The 19,770-nt window shown below is 41.2% G+C and overlaps 3 protein-coding genes across 6 annotated transcripts in view; 1 reads left to right on the top strand and 2 right to left on the bottom strand.

Moving 5' to 3' along the window:
• LOC102291812 (histone demethylase UTY) overlaps nt 1-9,790 on the bottom strand; it is a 35,570-nt gene extending 25,780 nt beyond the window's left edge. For both annotated transcript variants that reach the window (XM_014332922.2, XM_005919987.3), the window contains exons 1-2: nt 9,299-9,790; nt 9,097-9,160 (exon numbers count right to left, since the gene is read on the bottom strand). In XM_014332922.2, the coding sequence (XP_014188408.1) occupies nt 9,097-9,160; nt 9,299-9,477 (243 nt within the window). In that variant the 5' untranslated portion in view covers nt 9,478-9,790. The remainder of the gene's footprint in view (nt 1-9,096; nt 9,161-9,298) is intronic.
• A 240-nt stretch (nt 9,791-10,030) lies between these two features.
• Nucleotides 10,031-14,848, top strand: LOC102292135 (FUN14 domain-containing protein 1). Of its 3 annotated transcripts, none has more exons than XM_005919988.2 (5): nt 10,031-10,390; nt 10,802-10,970; nt 12,552-12,627; nt 13,138-13,272; nt 13,556-14,848. In XM_005919988.2, exons 1-5 carry the CDS (start codon nt 10,168-10,170, stop codon nt 13,631-13,633), a joined length of 681 nt encoding a protein of 226 aa, XP_005920050.1. In that variant the 5' UTR covers nt 10,031-10,167; the 3' UTR covers nt 13,634-14,848. The 3 variants fall into 3 exon arrangements, with proteins under 3 accessions (XP_005920050.1, XP_005920051.1, XP_042075887.1); XM_005919989.2 differs by having other exon boundaries at nt 13,138-13,266; XM_042219953.1 differs by lacking the exon at nt 10,031-10,390 and adding an exon at nt 10,420-10,483.
• Nucleotides 14,849-15,925: 1,077 nt separating this feature from the next.
• cenpl (centromere protein L) lies at nt 15,926-18,437 on the bottom strand. Its single transcript, XM_005919990.3, has 5 exons — nt 18,326-18,437; nt 17,274-17,445; nt 16,922-17,176; nt 16,264-16,836; nt 15,926-16,181 (listed from the first exon to the last, which is right to left on the bottom strand). Exons 1-5 carry the CDS (start codon nt 18,343-18,345, stop codon nt 16,107-16,109), a joined length of 1,095 nt encoding a protein of 364 aa, XP_005920052.1. The 5' UTR covers nt 18,346-18,437; the 3' UTR covers nt 15,926-16,106.
• Nucleotides 18,438-19,770: the final 1,333 nt, after the last annotated feature.

Genomic DNA, 19,770 nt, shown 5'->3' on the forward strand with positions numbered 1-19,770 from the left:
CCCACAACCCTCAATTGGATAAGATGAAGATAATGGACGGAAATGCTGAATATCAAATATTTGTACAATAGATTGAAACGTGGATATTCATTTTCTTCCATTTTAAAATTGATACCAAACTGCTACAAAAACAAAACAAAAATAAAACGATAGAAGCAAAAACATTGCTCATCTCAATTGGACTTCTGTACCAGAAATGTTGTTGCTGTGGGACAAAATTTAAATGTATAAATGTGTGGGTGAAAAAGTAGAGGAAAATCTCAAGTGAATAAGTAGAGAAACAGAAAATGCAAGTGCTGCGATGCACGTTTATTGCAGGCCAAAGTTAAGGAAGTAAAACCTAATCATACTTTGTAACATGATCATCTGATTTGGGATCACTGAAGGCAAGACTTTCAAAAAAGGCTGACTGTTGGAGCATGAATGGCAGGAGGGTTCAGCTGCCGTCATACATCGGATCGTTTTTCTACACAGCAGCTAGAGTCACATCTGCATTTTGATCATAAATAAGTGAGTAAACATGGTTTAAAATTGTTTTTAACAGTGGACACCCGATGAACTTGATCCTTGAGCTCTAGGGTGATATGTGAGGAAAAACAAAACAACAGAAAAACATGTCAATCTAGGAGAATCTCTGACGACATTTATAACCACTCATCACAGAGATCAATGCACATTTCAGAGTTCAGTTCTTCATAATGACTGGCCATGGTTATTTCAACAGAGATGGACAAAAAAAGTGATATGGTCCTGTGAGCTATGAAGGTAATAAGAATATTATGCTGAATTATGGTGGTTTTGAATGTCCTGGATTTTTTTTTCCTTTCATTCATTTATTTTGAATGAATATTTAGGGTCTACCCTAGGTTTCTGGAGGGCTAAGGCGCTGCAAGGAGGGAATGCATTAGCATCTTCAGACTTTTTGAAGTTATCATCTGTGACAGCCGATTTTCTGCTTTTCATCATGAATTTATCCCCGCCATGGCAGCAGAACATGTTGCAGGAGCCATTGCAGGTTAAACTGGGCTATTTGAGCACTTTTGAAAACAATCTGAAAACACTCGCTAACTGTTACAACATTAACGCTACAAAAAAAACAAGACCTCTATTTAAAAGCATTACCTGATCAATGGATAGTCTAGTCCCTTCATATTCCACAACCTTACCTTTTTATGGTTACAGTGGTCCCTCGCTATAACATGGTTCACCTTTTACATCCTCGCTGTTTTTGCAGATTTTTTGTGCAATTTTGCATGCTGTTTGTTTTGGTTTGGTTGGTTTTTTGTTTTTGTTTTTTTACAGTGCATTGTGTTCTGCGTCCTGATTGGCTGTAGACCATTGTCAGTCTCCTCCGTGCCGTGTCTCCTGTACAGTACAGAATGGTTTCACCTAGGGCTGGGGCATATAATGTTGGGTAACGATAAGAAAATGAAATATTGCGATAGAATATGGGTAAAACGCGCATGTGCAGTGCCTTTGTTTTCATACGCACATGGGAGAAAAAGCATGGCGGCGACAGAGAATGAGAAGGGCGAAAGCGGATCGTTGAATGAAGCAGATGAACCAGAATTGGTTTGTAAAAATGCTGCAACTTCAGTGGTGTGGAACTGGTTTAGCTTTCGTGCGTCAGATACACAACAAAGCACTATTTTTGGTAGAGCATGCTAGCGGGCCGTCGTTATTACCGTGTTTTTTGGAAAATATGGCACACTTAAAATCAATCCTTTGATTTTTCTGAAAATCGACAGTGTCCCTTATAATCCCGTGTGCCTTATGTATGAATTCTGGTTGTTTACTGACCTCGAAACGATTTTATGTACACGGCGCTCGAAAATCTGTCAAATGTTTTAGTGCGACTTTGCTAAGCTACGAACTCGCGCCGCTTGATGGATTGTCGGAGCATTACGGCTATCGTAGGCAGGAGCCTCGCGGAGTCATACATACTGTGCTTCAACATAATATTACCGTATTGTGTGTGTATAACCTCTTTTTGTGTTGTGGATATTATACATGGTTATGCTGAGGATATGTCGGCCAATTTCGACTGGAAATGCCTTTTGGTTTAACTGTCAGCAAGGAATTTGCATTTTCACTGTTAATTTTTTTTATATAACTTTAATGCACATTAAGAAACAGCTGCTTGTTTAAGTGAAAATACATTGTTGTGTTTTTTTGCACTAATAAAGTTGTGGAGTTGTATTTTGTCTAATGTCAATTATATATTCAGTTATATCGTTATCGCAAATTTTCAAATGTATATCGTGATAAATGTTTTTGGTCATATCGCCCTCTTCTAGTTTCAGCTTGTCAAATTTACATAAATCTTCGATCGCTAGCATTGTGACTCTGAAGTGCTGTAGTGTATATTTGTAAGATTTCTCCCCAACAAACACAACAATGTTGCCGAAACGTTTTGCACCGTAAAAGGCACCTGTGGATGCCTTTGGTTTCATTCTATAATACTGGGCTGATTTTTCGACCAAGGTTTGAACTTTGAGAGTGTTTAAACAAGAGAGAAAAGTGTAAAAATGTTTGTGCCTGTGAGAAAACTGTGTAGTGAGGGGTTTTACAGCCTTAAAACATCTATAATAGCTGTAAATGATAAAGTTGTATACTTTGCGGATTTCACCTATCGTGGGTTATTTTTAGAACGTAACTCCCGTGATAAATGAGGGAACACTGTACTGCTACAATAATATTAAACAGTAAGAACAATAATATTTGGTGTAATTATTCAATCTACAGAGATTCAAGACTACAGCCGACCATGGCTCAAGAGTTGGGAGTTCGCCTTGTAATCGGAAGGTCGCCGGTTCGAGCCCCGGCTCGGACAGTCTCGGTCGTTGTGTCCTTGGGCAAGACACTTCACCTACCTACTGCCTACTGGTGTTGGCCAGAAGGGCCGATGGCGCGATATGGCAGCCTCGCTTTTGTCAGTCTGCCCCAGGGCAGCTGTGGCTACAAATGTAACTTGCCTCCCCCAGTGTGTGAATGGGTGGATTTTTGGTTTGTAAAGCGCTTTGGGGTCCCTAGGCAGGACTAGTAAAAGCGCTATACAAATACAGGCCATTTACCATTTACACTGCAGATAAATTTAAAAGAATTCAGTAGTGGGCACCAGTACCTGTACTATTGTTTGATCATCCCATGTAAATAAACGTCTCTATTAAAAAAGTGGGTATACGTCACAGACATGATGATAGCCATTTATTTCTAATGTTAACATTATATTTCGTTGACAGGACACAGACTGAAATATTAGAATGGTTGTGGAGCAGCCTGACCATGAGGAATAATGTTAGGTACAATGTGTTAGCTTTACAGCTAATATAGCATTTATATATAACATTAACCACTGCAAACATTTTAGCCTGGCTCAATCAAAGCTAAATAAAAATAAATGAGGGGTGGCTCAAGAGTTTAGTACAGTGTATCTATAAGAGCTAGGCAGTTAATTAAAAATGAACAAAAATCACAATCTGACATAATTTTGCACTTGCATTTATTTATTTATTTTTAAACTTCTGTTAATACTTCCCCCACATTGTATTCACATACTGTCCTCTTAAAAAAAAAACATACCATCACCTGTGATTTCACATGACTCTGTGTGAACGCATTTTGGAAAGCAGACAGACATAGTATGGTGGTTTACACATTTGCCCAACAAGCAGAAGATCCTCTTTTCAATCCCAGGAGGAGACACAAATCCTTAAGGATTGTGTCAAAAACAGCATCTGGTGTTTAAAATATTTATTTTATTATTATATTTAATAATACAAATAAACAGATCTGCTAAATCAAACGTGTAGCAACTTGCTGTTTGAACATTTGACCACAATCACCCCCCCCCTCAAAAAAAATCATCTTTAATAATGCTGCATATTTACAGTACAGTGCAATAATAAGTTAAACTAAAGACGCAGCCAAGTGATTTAATGGCAAACAAATGATCGATGACTTGAGTTCAACATTATTCCACAGTCAGTCTCAAAACTCCACTAGAAGACTTTTTAACCTGCTTACAGGTCAAAGTCTTTTTTTTTAAAAACTATATTGTTTGGGCTTATAGACTTTCTTTAACAGGATAGTAGGCAAGACACACAGTAAACGGCCTGAGGGTGGATTTGAACTTGGGCCTTACGGCACATGGGTCACCTGCAAAACTCAGTAAGCTAAACCAGCAGCCCAACAAAAAGAACAAAAGCAGCATGCACATAAATAAAAACATTTTCCGATTTAGTTACATTTTAATTTATTATTGGTTTTATATGAGTGGTACAAACATTTGTGCTAGAGCAGCCAGGTTAAAACCACCCATATCTGGAACTTGACAACTATGATTGCCTGGTCAAAAACAGCAGCACTGTTGCAAAATTAACAACTTTTCATTCCCCCTTTAGCACCTAAAACTAAGTAGAGCATACTCAACTGTTTTCAGCAGTACTTGTGAATGAGCCCTGTGCACATGCATAGTGCTACCCATATAGAAGCTGTGTACTACCTGATGGTTAAAAAAAATAAATACATTGATTATTTAACCTACATATGTAGTTAAACTCACAACACAGACATGGTCTTTAACTGAACACCTCCGTCAGCTTGATTCCATAAAACATATGCACAGATAAACACAGCTGTATTTTAATCTGCACTAAATGTGCCATCAGCTTGAAATAAGCGCCAAGCCATCATATACAAAAATATCCAAAACAAACTTCTATTTTCAGCTAGTGCACGACTTAATATAATGTGAGAACTTGGTAAAATAGGGCTGTGCGATATGACTAAAATCTCACATAGAAATAAGTTGTAAAGGCCGCCGTTTTCTTTGTGAGTATTTATTACACATGGTGCTGCGGGGAAAATCCTGTTCTAACGTTTGAGTCGAAGGTTTATTTTTTAGCACCGGGCGGCTCTTTTTTAATTCTCATCCGTAAATAATCTGCTCTTTCATGTGATTCAGTTTATTTTGAAAGGTCTCAACAGGATATTGAGCTTTATTGTGAAAGGTTTATGTGGAACATAAACAAGCGGACACGCGATGCTGTTACCGTCATTGTTGCTAACAACAACGCATAAAAACTGGCGCTTGTCCGTCCGTCCATCCGTCCGTAGTGTGGTTATATAAAATATAAGAGAAAGAGAGAACTTAAAAAATTAATATAGCCACTACAGTGACCATCAAAACGATGAAAAAATATTGCAGTAAACAGTTTATTTTGCGACACCACGAAACAAACGATAGCGTAAAATGAAACGATAGACGTTTTTATATCGTCATCCGATATATATCGTTATATCGAACAGCCCTATGGTCAAATACCCAGATAACCTACCAAAGCAGTACTATGGAAGAACCTGAACATGTTAAGGACTATGGAGTGTGGCTCCGCCCTGCACAGAGAGCCACAAGTTGGCCACTTCTCTATTGTCAAGATATTGGCATACTCTTAATACCATGGTATTTAGAGTACCTCATTCATGCAGGGGCGTATGACATCATTGCACACAACCTTGCCAACAACTGAACTGACCTGCAGTTGCTCAAAACAGTATTATTATGTTAATATTATTAACATTTTTATAGCATTTGGACATTCTTGTGAAGTACCTGTACTTGCAGTACATTTCATTTACTGGAGGGAGGGCGGGAAGAAAAATTCTTGAATGGTTTTTACAATACAGCAATACAATATTTCTGTCATTTATATTCCGTTTTAAATAATATCACCAGCCTTTGTGAAAGTGATCCTAGAGCTCAGGCTTCGGACTGCTCTACATGCTCAATTTTAAACATTTTTGTCACAGTCTTGCTGCTGCCGATGTGTCAGAACAGGGGATATTCCTTAATATGGCTATCATAGCCAAACCTGTTGTTCTAACATTCTGCAAGCCAGTCAGAAGAAAGTTCCCTTAAAGGGAGGGTTAGGTTGGAGGTACTATTACTTGTTTCAGACTAAACAATTCTCAAGATAAGATAAATAAGGACGGTCATGACCTGCGATATAGGCAAAGCTACCTCTTACAGCCCAAGAACAAACATATGGAACTGGAATAAGCATAACAGACCCACTTTTGGCATTATTCATCATAAGACCAAGTAGTTTGTGGACACAATTTTACTCACTCAGTGGAAATACAAAAAGCTCCAATAGAGACAATCACTGATTACATGGCTGTGAAAGATGGGACTGGAATTACTGACTGATAACGCATGGTCTTTTTAGTAGCTGTGGGTATTGAGTGATTTGACGCTAGAGCAACCTTAATGCGAGGCAACAATGAGCTTCCATGGCCAATATCTCAGTTCAGGTCTACAGTTATCTAAACAAATGTCCTACAAAGACTTAGTGGCAGAAGTGTGGGATTCAGCTTCCAAGTGTAGCATGAATGGTGGCTGCTTTCTATCCTGCGTCCATGCTAATGACTCAACCAGTATGTAACAGTCAAACAGCATGTTAAATGTCTGCAACTAGCATTATTTAAGTTAATCCCTGTGGGAAAGCGCTGTCCTCTGTAAATGACCTTAACCATTTCAGAGCCGCAGCACAGCCAGCGCCTCAGACGCAACAGAAGAAGCGTCCAAATATCTAGCTTTCACGTGAGTGTGTGTGGACTGAGGAGAGCACATGAACTCCAACCAAAAAGCCATCAGCCACCCCACTTGAAGACCGTCCTTGCTGTAAGCATCTTGCCAACCGTCGCACTTAAGACACAGAAAAAAAAAAAAGCACACACCAAAGCTGAAAGTTTCTCTTCCACCTAGTTAGTCTAAATTTACGTCATTGCTGTCCGATAACGGGTTGTGATACAATGACCTAGTTCTGTCAAGCAATGTTAAACCCACTCCCATCCACAAGTAGACCTAGCAACAGCGCGAGCGACACGACCAGTACAAAGTGCCAGACAGGGCTACTGTTCTGAACTAATAAGCTGCAAGTGGGAATGGAGATGTGAAACCCACCAAATCATTCGCATGTATTCAACGCAGAAAGCAACAAAATGAGTGAACATTGCTAAAGTGAGTGGCTCGTGAGCCCACCACATATGTGTTTGATGATTATTTTGGGGGGGGGGGGGGGAGTTGAGAGAACTATAAGGTAACCCCAAAACTTGTACTTATTTTCTGCATGGACAGCAACGGTATCCCACATGCAACTCTCAATCTGGTAAAAATTTGCTGTGCATTACAGCTTTAAACCAACTTAAATCAAATACAGTGCTGTCAAACCTTAAATCCACATGGGAAAGGTTAACAGATCCACAAGTACTGGAAACTAACAGCATGCTAGAAAGGACCCTGCATTAAGGGTCCCTTCTAGCTTATATAAAATGTTTCTGAATCATGTCTGTTGGTTGTAGACAGCAACAAAGACACAGCTAACACTTTAAGTTAGCTGGACTGGGAAGCTGTCTATGGATACAGGGCAGTCTGTCAGCACTATAAAGAAAGACTGTGTTTATAATGCTGTCTCCCAATAACAAAAGGCACAATATTGTATTTTGCACAACTCTGTTGCTTGTGAAGCTCGCACACAAGAATTTCACTCACATGTGCTGTACCAATGTACCTGCACATGTGATGTGACAATAAAAAGTGATTTGATTTGTGATTTGATTTGATTTGATTTGAATATCACCTGTTTAGCCCCTGAAACCAAAGCTATTTCCACAGGACATATGACCAAACAAGACTCAAAGCATACATATGTACCACACTTAAAAGCAAATGCACTTTGATTCAAGCATTGTGCATTAATTGCCTTCAGCTTGGAAGCAGAGCAGATTTCTCTTGCGTTCTGCTGCTAACGTGAAAGGAACACTTCCCAGGCATCCCACACCACCTAGTGAACAAGATTCACGGACCCCCCACCCACCCCGAAAAAAACCAAACAAAAAAATATATCACGAGCTGTCAGCAGCACTGTCTTTCTCCCCATCTTCCACAGTTCTGCGATGCATTCAGAAGAGAGGGTTTTGCTCTTTGTTAGCCAAGCGACATGTTAGGCACACAGGTAGACTGTGCCTGTTCAACACGCAGCTTTGAGAGCACATGCAGAGTCCAAGCCAGGGCCAATGGAAACTGTAAACAAAGGACCGTGACACCACCTAGGTCAGCGAGAGGGACACGTTTTTACGGAGGGCCGAGACCCGTGAGAAAACCCGAGCCACGCTTTAGCGAGCACACGAACGGGTCCGAAAAATATTCACGGCAAATAGGTTATATAGCTACCAGTGTCACTCCGCCATGTCCCGCCATCTTGGACAGGCAAGCCAGCCATTAACGTTACTTGTAACGTTTGTCAACTCGTTCACGCGGACACCAAACACACACGCACACACAAATGAGCGCAGCAGGCCCCCCGAAAGTGTTTTAAATGGGCCAACGTAATGTCATAAAACACTCCAGACTGTGCCAAAGACGAGACGAAATGCAATTGCTACGGGCACCAGCTAACCTTACCCTTACCAAATAACGTCAGTGGTGCACCCCGAAGAAAGCTACAGCCTTTCCGTTACTCCCACCGATGTTTTCGCGACATACGAGTACCAATGTGTTTGAGGTTGGGTGGGAGGGATATCTTAGCAGCTACAATTACACAATTTCAATGTGACAAAACTTTACTCATTATAGTGCAGCACCGTTTCCAGTATGTGTTACACAAATCCGTGACGACGTTGTCTTGGTAGTGGTACAAGTACACGGGGCTGTATGGGATAGCTATCCAGCTAAAGGGGAAGGGCGGTTTCCGAAAAAAGAAAAGAAAAAGGAAAACATTAACATATGCTAACTTTACGGGCAAATGAAGAGAGCAGTAGCTAGCCGGATACACGGGCGGGCCAGCGAGACGGCGTTAGCCGCAGGTGCAGGGTCGCTGTTCATCGGAAGAGGGTAGCTAACTAGCGAGCTAGCTGCCTGGCTAAGAGGGGCTGCGGCTAGCTGGCCTTGGTCTCCGTAGCGAGAGGGCCACTCAGACTGGCTTGCCACTTGAAAGCAAATTCACCGCCATGCACGACTAATGACAGATTCAAGAGAGTCCCGTAAACCCGGGTGCTGCTCGGTTGCAAAATACATCCAGTTAGATTCACTACCTTCATCAACAGGGCCTTCGTTCTGGCGCCATCTTCATGAAGCTTCTGAAATCCAAACAGTGAGCTGCAAGCAGAAGACAACACAGGCAGCTCAGTATCACTTGCAGAGCGGCTCGAGGACAATATCGACATTCAAGGCAAAATAAAACAATCAATTTTCAAAGTGTGCGTTCGTGTGAGTGCATGGGTTTACTGTTCCGACCTGTCGATCCCAGCCAAACTATCCCTCTCCTCGGCTGTCAGTGTCGGAAAGTCCTCCTCTGTTTCACTCGCTTTTCCCGCCGCCATTTTCTTTCCCTCATCACCACTAGAAGAAGCCGAGCCGAGACTCCGAGCAGCAGCGCAGGCAGCAGCGGCGAGAGACACACCGCACGATTGCATGGAAAATCGCGACGCGGGGACGAACGGATCGCTCCGCCAAATCAAAGAAGGAAAACTGAAGGGAGCGAAACGATCAAAAACTTTTCTCCGGGATGAAAAGATGCGATTCGATGTAGTAAATCCTTTCGGGGGGGACAGAAGCGCTCTCCGGGTAGCTCCTCAAACGTCACATTTTTCATCACAAAGTGGTATCGTGCAGCTATTTGAATGCAAATAACTGAGTACAATATCCAAGATGTGAGTATTTGACAAATAAAACGCGTTTCGGCCGCGAAGATAAAGTTGTTATAATTGTGTCACCCAAGCGAACCCACGCGCCGCTCTGGCCACGCCCTCTCCCCCCCTCTCCAGCCAATGGGAGCGCGTGTATACCACCATATGACTTCCCTGCTATACTATTCTTTTATCTGAAATATTCGTGTTCGCTCTGCAAAACCACTAATTTAAAAAAAAATCCACCCTGATAAAATATTTAAAAAAAAATAAATACATATTTTTTTACGTGGCTCTCTTGTGCATGAACCATAGCACTATTTTCCCGACAAATGCTCTAATTTTCACACGCTAAGACATCATCGCATATTCAGTAATACATATTGACACATGGGTGTCAGTTTTCGCTCATAGATTATTCAAAAAGTGACTGCGAAGCATAACTCTTTCCAATCCTGTCAAACCACGCGACTCTTTATGCACCCAACCTTTATTTTTATGACGTCTTCACAGTCAGACTTGCAGAGTTGCTGCATTTTATCAAATAAAGTTGTTAAACTGCTTGAAGCCCAATCAAGCAAAATGAAAGCATTTCAACTGACGTGGCAGCGGCATCATAATGTGGGCGTGGTTTATCTTTGTCAACATCCTGATGACATAACTAGTTTCTCCAAAATGGCGACGGCGGATGAGAGAGAAGGTTGGTGTTTTGTTTGTTAGAAATTACCGTTGTGCGATCACAATTCGCATTTAAATTCGTTTATTTTTTCCTCCATGAGCAATAATCGAAAAGGTACAAGGGCTTTATCGTGGCTCATACGTGCTTTTTGGTCTCCGGTAGCAGAACCTTCGCGTCCAGGCTGGAAGCCATTTGACGCTAGCCAGCTAATGTTAGCTTCCAAACTCATTTACATAGAATAAGCACCCTCGGAGCCTGTGGAGGCTGGAGTGCTTTTGCAGTTAGGAGGACTTGAAGATTAAGCTTTGTTAATAGGACCACACAGGGTGCAAACAGTTCCTGAGCTGTTAGAAAATACACCCCGAATGTAAGCGAGGTGTAGCATATGCACATTGTAGCCCTTTAACTTTGTATTTCACTCCAATTTCATAGCGGGCCAGGACGACCCAGAGAGCGAAGATGAGGTTTATGAGGTTGTGGACCTGACTGAGTATGCCCGGAGGCACCAGTGGTGGAGTAGAGTGTTTGGGAACAATTCCGGCCCCATTGCTGAGAAGTACTCCGTGGCCACTCAGCTCATGATGGGAGGAGTGACTGGATGGTAAGGACTCGGGGTCTGTGTTCTCACTGGGACATATGTGGATCCAATTGGTGTTTAACACAGTAGCAAATGTTGGGCTATTTTGAACTTGGGACATTAATATGCAGAGAAATAATTAATGTGAGAACACACCGCTTACTTGTAGAGCTGCCATTGCTAAACCAATAAAATGATTGAGTGTATACATTAAAGGAAACTCTGTATGCCTTTACTTCCAAACAATATGTACATATGCTGTTAGAGTGGCAGGTACTGTCTGTGTAGATTCTTAATCGTCTTTGCCATAGTTTTCTAGAGCTTGGAAATAAGAAGGCAAATGGTGGAAAGAGCTGGGTATTTGACCCCACATGAGGTCTCATAGTGGTTTCACCCTTCATTGTACTGACCTGTGCCTTTTTTTCTTTACACTTTGGCTGGAGTCGGATGTCGTTGATCCACAATTGATAACTCGTGTGATCGATAGTGGGGCAACGACCTAAAGGTCCACCTCCAAAGGGGACAAACCCCCACTGGGGGTTAATGGAGCGTTCCAGATTAAGCCAGAAGTTGGGATTTCCAAGTTCCTAGTTGGCATTTTCACCTGGGACGCCCCCTGAACTCAGAGCAGCCGCACCAAACCCGAGTTAACAATCCAAGATGGAAGCACCGAACTGAAGAGTAATAAAACTTTTAATCTGTGGTGCCCCGTTGTGTAATCGTGTATCTGTTTTGTTCCCCCCCCCACGCTGGGATGCACTATCTTGAATTCAGGTTCCTGGAACGCACCATAAACACCCGGGACTCTCCACAGTTTGTTTTTCGAACTTGATGAGTGGTGAAACATCATAACAAGCCTTAAGAAGTCCAGTATCCCTTTTTTCACACTCAAGAGTGGTGGGAGCCACAAGCCAATGTGCTCCCAAGAGCTGGCCCCAGTCTGAAATAAATGGCGAGGGTTGCATCAGGAAGAGTATCTGACATAAAATCTTTGTCAGTTAGATCATGTGGATCATGAACAATGAGATTCATGGATGTAGTGAAGGAGGACATGCAGAAGGTTAGTGCGACATACGAGGATGCTTGGGATAGGGTGAGATGGAGAGAGTTGATCCGCTGTGGCAGAAGAAGAATTGCGGTTAAAGATTCATAATGAGATAATGAGGTCGTTGTATAAGCAGTGCCTGTGAGCCAAAAGTTCCAGCCTCCAACTACTAGTTTAAGCCCACTGGTGACAGCAGACATCCCGAATAATAATAACAATAATAATAATGGTCATCTGTGAGAACAGGAGCCCCGGCCGCCTTTCTGTTTACATGGGGTAGCCAGTCAAACGTAGCTCGATTTAAATGAAGGGTGAAAAGCTTAAATAGGCAATAGATGAACTGCAAAGCCTTAGTAATGATTCAGTAAAAGGACTAGATGTTGCTGTCCCTGATAATGCATTCCTTCAAATGGAGAAAGTATTGAGGGATGGCTACTATGAGGAAAAGACACATAATGACTGTTTTCAAGTATGAATCAGGCCCAGGGAAAACTGACATAATTGATTCCCCTTTAAATATTTTAAAGGAAGTAACCCACCCTTTCTCTTAACACTTACAGGTGTGCAGGTTATGTCTTCCAGAGAGTTGGGAAGATAGCAGCTACTGCTATTGGTGGCGGGTTCCTTCTTTTACAGGTAAGAGCACCGTAATGCTGTGATTGTTTAGGCTTAGTCGTTAAATATTTAGCAATTCTCCATCAAGAGTCATAGAGAAGTACGTGCTTTGTAAGATTAACATACCGTAACTCCATTGACCAGTGAAGACGCCAGCTGTACGAGATGACACTCAGCTGGTCCCCCCTCTCCACCACAGAAAGGCGAGCATTGTGTGTCAGCTGGCACTAAATGGACACAGGCCATCTGGACACTTACAGGGTGCTTCAGCTCCGTCAGTAGCATTATTTTGTCGCTTAAAAGCATTCTTCATTTTGCAAGTAGATTAAACACCCGTAAAGTTAGACACCCAGATGACTTGATTATCAGGCTGAACACAAAATAATTTTTTAAGATGATATCAGAGGCCTACTGTGGACACATGCTTCCAGAAAGGGATTCTGTCCTTCAGAGTGCAGAGCTGAGGCAAATATGAAGAAGGACAAAGTAACGCTCATCAGTTTTGTTTTGTTATGTTGTCTGTTTCTGCAGATTGCCAATCACAGTGGCTACGTGCAGGTGGACTGGAAGAAGGTGGAGAAGGATGTGAACAAAGCAAAGAAGCATCTGAAGAAGAAGGCAAACAAAGCAGCCCCAGAAATCAACACATTCATTGAGGAGGTAAAGGTACCTGGAACAAAGCTTGCTCTTTCTTTATTTCTTGCTTGTTTTTTTGCTCAAGCTAAATGCAATCTTCCTTTAATTTGTATTATTTCAATATTGGGGGGGGGGGCATGTATTGGGGTCCATTCCCAAGCCAGCAGTGCCCTCTAGTGTACTCATCGAGCTACTACACCTAGTAGCTGTGACACTGCAGGCTCAAGGCAAACCAAATCAGATGTTTCGAGGTGCTGGGGTCTGTTTTGTTTGTTAGTTCTGATTTGACTTTTCCCTCGTCTCTCCTCTGCAGGCGACAGATTTCATAAAGAGGAACATCGTCCTGTCCAGCGGGTTTGTCGGCGGCTTCTTTTTGGGATTGGCCTCCTAAAGGCCGCCGCACACACTACAATCTCCATTTACTGTGAATCATCACTTTCCTTCGCTTACCTCTCTGCTCCATGTGTGTTTTGATCAAAAGTGATCATGGGGAATTATGTTGAACACTAAACCACCTGTTCTGAATCAATCCTAGCTTGCTATTATCATTCGAGTGCTCATTTCAGAGGATGTGTGTGAGGTGGTGGGTTGGTAAGAGGATCGGGGGCCGTCGGATTGTACTGTGAACGATGCTTCCGAAAGCATCAAGCTGCTACAAACAAAACTTGGAGTGTCTTTTGTGTTTGCTCGTGCAAATGAGGCTGTCCCAAGTGTTTGCCAGGTGGATTCTGTGGCATATGTGGGCGCCATTGTAAATATATAGCCAAGCCCCTTTTTCAGAGCTGTAAACAGACACAAGCACATACACACAAGTAAATATTATATAAACAGTATGGAAGGCGGCAGAGTGGGAAGGTAACACCAGCCCCCAGTCTGGTGCCTAGTTGTTGTTTTTTTTTTTTTTTTTTTTAATTATTATTAGTATAGCTGTACAGTTTGTCGGGGTCACATGCCTTTCAAAGCATGCTGGCAAACCCAGTTATGTTGGTCACACTGACTGGGGGTGGTAAAGTAAAAAGGTAATTTTCCACTCTGAACTGGAGTCCATGCTGATAAAGAACACGTCATTAGTAAGTTTAATTTGTGAAGTATTAACCCCCCCACCCCCACAGTTTGTTCCCTAATTCCCAGCTCCACAATGCCCTTAAATGAAGGTTCGAGCATCTGCTGTGCCCTAATTACCACCATCACAAGCCATATGCCCAAAGAGACACTGGTCCAGTGGTTACATAGCATAATGGAGCTGCAATTTTGACTCCTACGCCCCCGCTATTGTCGTCATGCATTTGATGGTGTGTGTAGCAACACACACCATCAAATGCGATGCTGCTGTGTTGTGCTTCATCATGTTAATCAGCTATAGGGGAGTCCAGTTATCACACGTTGCTTATTGTGTTTTGGGTTTTTTTGCCCTTTCTACTGGTGCAATATACTGTAATGTTTTAGCTGGTTTTTTGTTTTTGCATCCAGCTGGTATTTTGTATGCTTGTGTTTGTATTTAATATGATTTTGATAACTCTTATTTCCTGGTTTTGTCTCCTTTGAAGTAAAGTTGCCCTATGCTGTTTTAAATGATAGTAACATTAAAAAAAAAGGATGCTTTTCATTTAGCCTTTGTTGTTTTTAAGCAATCTCAACAGTCTGGCTTTGTGTCTTTGCAGTAGCTGGATTGATAAAATCTTAAACCTCAGATTTGCCTGCATTTATCAGTTGGTGGTTTTCACTATCACCCGGGCTCTCTGCTGTAGCCTTGCATGAAATTGTTACTTTCCTACTTCAGTAAGAGAGATGATCAGAACTGGTAATGAATGCTGCAAAAATCTTATGAATTTATCATTAATATATTTATTTTAGCACTTTGTACTCTCAGTGGTTCTGTGAATGAAAGAGGCATATCAAAGCGAAATAATTTATAGATTGACATGAGAACTTACATAAAATCCTACTTCGCAATACACCTCCACCCCACTGCAATTGTTGATGGTGTTAAACTAACTAAATAAGATAATTGATAAATTCATTAACCTTCTAAAGGAGCCAGATTCTGCCTTATCTAATTTACCTGCATGTGTAATATGTGCACTGCAGAGATGGATAATAATGATGTCCTTAGATAAAATATGGTCATTTTAAAATAATGAGGTCTCTGTTTGCTCCTACATTTAGTTTCATACATTTGTTTCACTTTAAACTCCTAAAAAACGATCACCGGTGAGCACTGAAGCCCCACCCACCTGGTGTTTAAACTTTCTGTTATAAAGAGCAGCCAAGCAGATTTAAGTTGGATTAAAGGGCAGGACAATGGCGTTGACTCCTTTAGGTCAGGGGCTTTGATGTAGCCCCTGACCTAAAGGTTACTTTACTAACAATAAAAGCCAAAGCTCTCAGTCACACAGAAATCTAACATCTGCTTAGTTCCGTTGTGACAATTTGCTTTTTTTTTTTTTAAATATCACTTGTTTGGTTTTTATTTATAACTATAAATGACAAAAATATACAAAGAGGTGAATGAACATGAATAAACATACAATGTATTTACAAGAAGAGCTGAGTGAGCGGACAAGAAACATTCAGATTTTATCCTCAATTTTTCATAATTACAAGCACAATCCTCCCTATGCTGAGCTCCTGTAACGTCCCAGATCTGTAGTATGAAAAGGGGAAAAAATGAATTAATTTTAAAAAAAAAGCCAGAAGCCACTAGCCTGTGGAGAATTCATGTAAAGAGGCTACACTGTTTGTTTTTGCTCATAAAAGGAAAAAAAAGAAAGAATAAAAGCCATATTTGTTATTCCATAACAGGTTTTGCAAACTGATATTGCAGAATTTGCATTTCCTCTTGCTGCAAAGTCATTATTTTGTGCTCAGATGGGCATTTTGAGAAGGGCACACTCTGTCAGCAGTGATAGGGTTGTGAGGATATATCTGCTGTTGGACATCTGAAACAAAAGTAAACCAATATTATCAGCAGGTTCTTCTTTCATTAAAAAAATAAAATAAATAAAGCTCTGAGGGCAGTACCTTGACCCTGCCGCTGAACTTGGCTGATCCCAGTGCAGATGAGACCTGACTCAGGCGTCCTGCTGACAGGTCCAATCTGAAATGCCTGTAGAAGTGGCTCATAAGGCCCTGCATGAACCTCGTCACCTCCTCGATGTCAATGCTTCTCGCTGTCTCCTCCTCCTCCCTGCTCTCCAGTGAAGGGGTCCTCACACTGTTCCACAGCTCCCACGCATTTTGAGGGTTAACTGTGTAGGTGATCTGCAATGGCGGCTCAACCGGAAGAGTCCAAATCATTTTGAGATGCTGGATGCTGGACTCTATGTGGCAGTTAGTCCATAATGCCGCTAGCCACTGCAAGCAGGTCTGGTTGATTTCCAGAGGGCCAAAGCAGCAGTCAAAGGTCTGCTGAAACCAGGATTTGACCAACGAGGTGAGATTCTCAGCCCCATGGCTGCCAAAGAGCGGCAGGCAGGTGAAGTCCTTCGGAAGCGAGTGAAGATATTCAGGATTGCCATTGATGCAGGTCAGCCAGCCGCTCCACACCAACTTCTGCGCCTCATCCTTCCCTGCAAACACCGGCTTTGAATGGATCTGTGATGGGAAAGAAGACAGAGTAACGCCAGCTCATACTGTGCCTGAAAACCTTCTCCCTGCCTCTACAAACTCCTGTGCTTACCTGTACGAGGACCGTCTCAGCATCATCGTCCGTCTCTCCCAGCCCCTGCACCACAGAGAAGGAAACTCTGAAGCTGGTCTGCGCTCCCTCAACCTCCACTGCCAAACCCTGCTGCTTCTCTGCAGTAATAAATGCCGAAAGCTGCCTCGAGTAGCTCCTGAGCTGGGTGTGTCTGAACTGGTAGAGCGGTGTAACGTACGATAGCTGCCACTCTGTCTTCACCAGTAAGGCCAGATCCTCTGGATTCACCTTCTCCTTTACCAGGGAAAGAGCAGAATGCAAAGGATGGCGATTCCATGTTCTGTTCTCCAGATAATTAATATATTTAGAAGAGAAACTTGCATTGACTCACAGTGATATTGTGTGACTTTGTTCTTCTGCTGGTGTTGAGCCTCCGCGCTGTCCATCCTGGGGTGTGGCCGAGTCTTGAAGCAGCGCCTAGGCAGCTGCGGTATGACTGTCTGTAGCTTTTATTTTTGCTCCTCCTCTGAGCCACAATGCTGTCGATGGGAGTCCTCACCACACTGAAAAGAAAAATTAGTCAATCAATACATGAATTTAAAAGAATAAATCAAACATAAAGCAACAATCTACAATTAAACTTGTGCTTTGAACTAGGAACACAAGTAAGGCTTTTGCAAAACCTGCACTTCTCATGTGCTTAAATACCCAATTTATTAGACTCATAAAACAAATTACCATTCATTTCATACACAAACACCATTTCTAAATATACTATAGACGCATTATAGCCACTGTGTCAACAACGTATTTATACTCAGACTGTACGGATGTGGACTTATTTTAAAGGTCAGATGCTCCCCTGTTTTAAAACAGCAGCAACATGTCAAAAAAGACCGAGGCAGAGCCAGCGGGCTAATGCTAGCATTAAAAAAAAGGCAAACTATCGTCCCGATCCTGTTTGGGCAATCCATTCATGTTTTAGAAACCATGGAGTGACATTTAAAGTTAAACATTACACAGACTGCGCTTAACTAAACACACAAAAGCTTCAGTGCCCACTCCCTGCCACTTGTTTCATTTTGAAGGATGAAAAAAGGAGCTACGACTGCAAAACGTAAAAATTTGATTTATTCCAGTTCTTTGATGTGTAGGAGAGAAGCCGAACTGAAAAGTAGAGGTGAAAAAATCCTAAAATGACAAGTTTAACGTTGTATCAAGCCCGTGCATTTCATTAAATGCAAAACAACATTAAACCACCTAATTGCTGAATGTTGAATGGTGTTGGGGTCTCCGTTGTACGGACAACGACGGGAAATGCCGTTAAATTAACCCAAATGCGTCGTTGGACACATTGTTGCCATTTTTCCTTGCCGCAAAAGCAAATGCTTTGTAGAAAATAGCATTTGTATAGTGTAATAACGACAAAGGTAAAATTTCTACCTGTTTTGAGGTCGCTCCATGTCTCTGGCTTAGCGACAAAGGCTAAAAGTAAAACCGGAAACAAATTTGAACATCGCGCTTTCACAGGAACCTGCGCGGTCAGACTCAGCCAATCACATCTACCCAAACAAGAAGTGGGATTTGTAGTTTCCCCCCCCCCCTTTCACAATTTATCGAAATCTAAAACGTTTTAATTTTTTTTTACTTTATTTAATTTACACACACACACACACACACACACATATAATTTATATATTTATATATTTTATTATTATTTTAATTGTATATTTTTTATTTTTACATTTAGCCTTTGATGGCTTATTACCGAAATACTTGCTGTGACTGATATTCTGAGGGGGGGAAAAGCAATTTTTACAGTCTTTGAGGAAAAAGCCAAGTTTTTTTTTTTGAATATTGATGAGAAAAATATTAGAGATAACATATTTTAAATTCATATAATACATACATATATACATACATAAAACATGAAAAAATATATTCTTTGAGATTAAAAAATTTGCTGCAGTGGAAAAAAAAAAAAGAAATATTAAAATAAAATATATATTATATTATTATATATGATTATATATGTATTATATTTATATTATATTATATGTATTTTTGCCTGCTATTGAAACTGTTGAGCAGCCATCAGCCATGTAGCCTTATAAGGTCTTACTGCTACACACACACACTACACATACATACATACACATACACACACACACATTTTTTTTTTCATTTTGTTTTGTATTGTTTTCACGAAGCAGCCATATTGATTCATTGAATTTGCAGTTTATGGCCTAATCTAATTATTTATTAGATAACAATCTGGAAATACATTGAAATTTAGCTCAGAATCACAATATGATCAAATAAAACCAGGAGGTGAAAAGACAGAAGAAATATTGTAACTTTATAATGTCAATTTCTGCCAAATTGGTAATTTTGCAATGTTGAAAAATATTCTGTTATTAATATTTTTAAATATATCAGCTTACTTAGTTGAAAAACCTGAATTCTTATACTTTTCCCATTTCCCATTGAGTTTCTGTTATAGGAGGAAACACTTCCAAGGCACTTTGTGTTGAAGTGACTCCTCTCCTTTTGCTGGTTATTGCTCCCTAGGGAAGAATATGGAGCTGGAAGCATGTAGCAGTCTAAGCAGTCCAAACCTTGTTTTCCCTATTTCCCCTTGCACTAATTCAGCTGACTGATGTCCCACTTTTTCTGCGCTGAAGCATCCTCCTTCATATCTTTTTTGGCACGTTATTCTCTACATTACACCTCTATGCCAAGAGGACTGAGCAGGATTGTAATACAATGTTATACAGCTGATTTGGTCTAAATTATTGATGATAAATCTATGTCAGCCTGGAGAGAAACAAAAGGTTCTCTGAAAAGCACAGCTAGTCAAAACGGTTTAACCAGCAGGACTGGAAATG

The sequence above is a fragment of the Haplochromis burtoni genome, unplaced genomic scaffold, assembly GCF_018398535.1.
Source record: "Haplochromis burtoni strain Fernald_Lab_line unplaced genomic scaffold, NCSU_Asbu1 Contig_40, whole genome shotgun sequence".
In the NCBI taxonomy this organism is placed as follows: Eukaryota; Metazoa; Chordata; class Actinopteri; order Cichliformes; family Cichlidae; genus Haplochromis; species Haplochromis burtoni.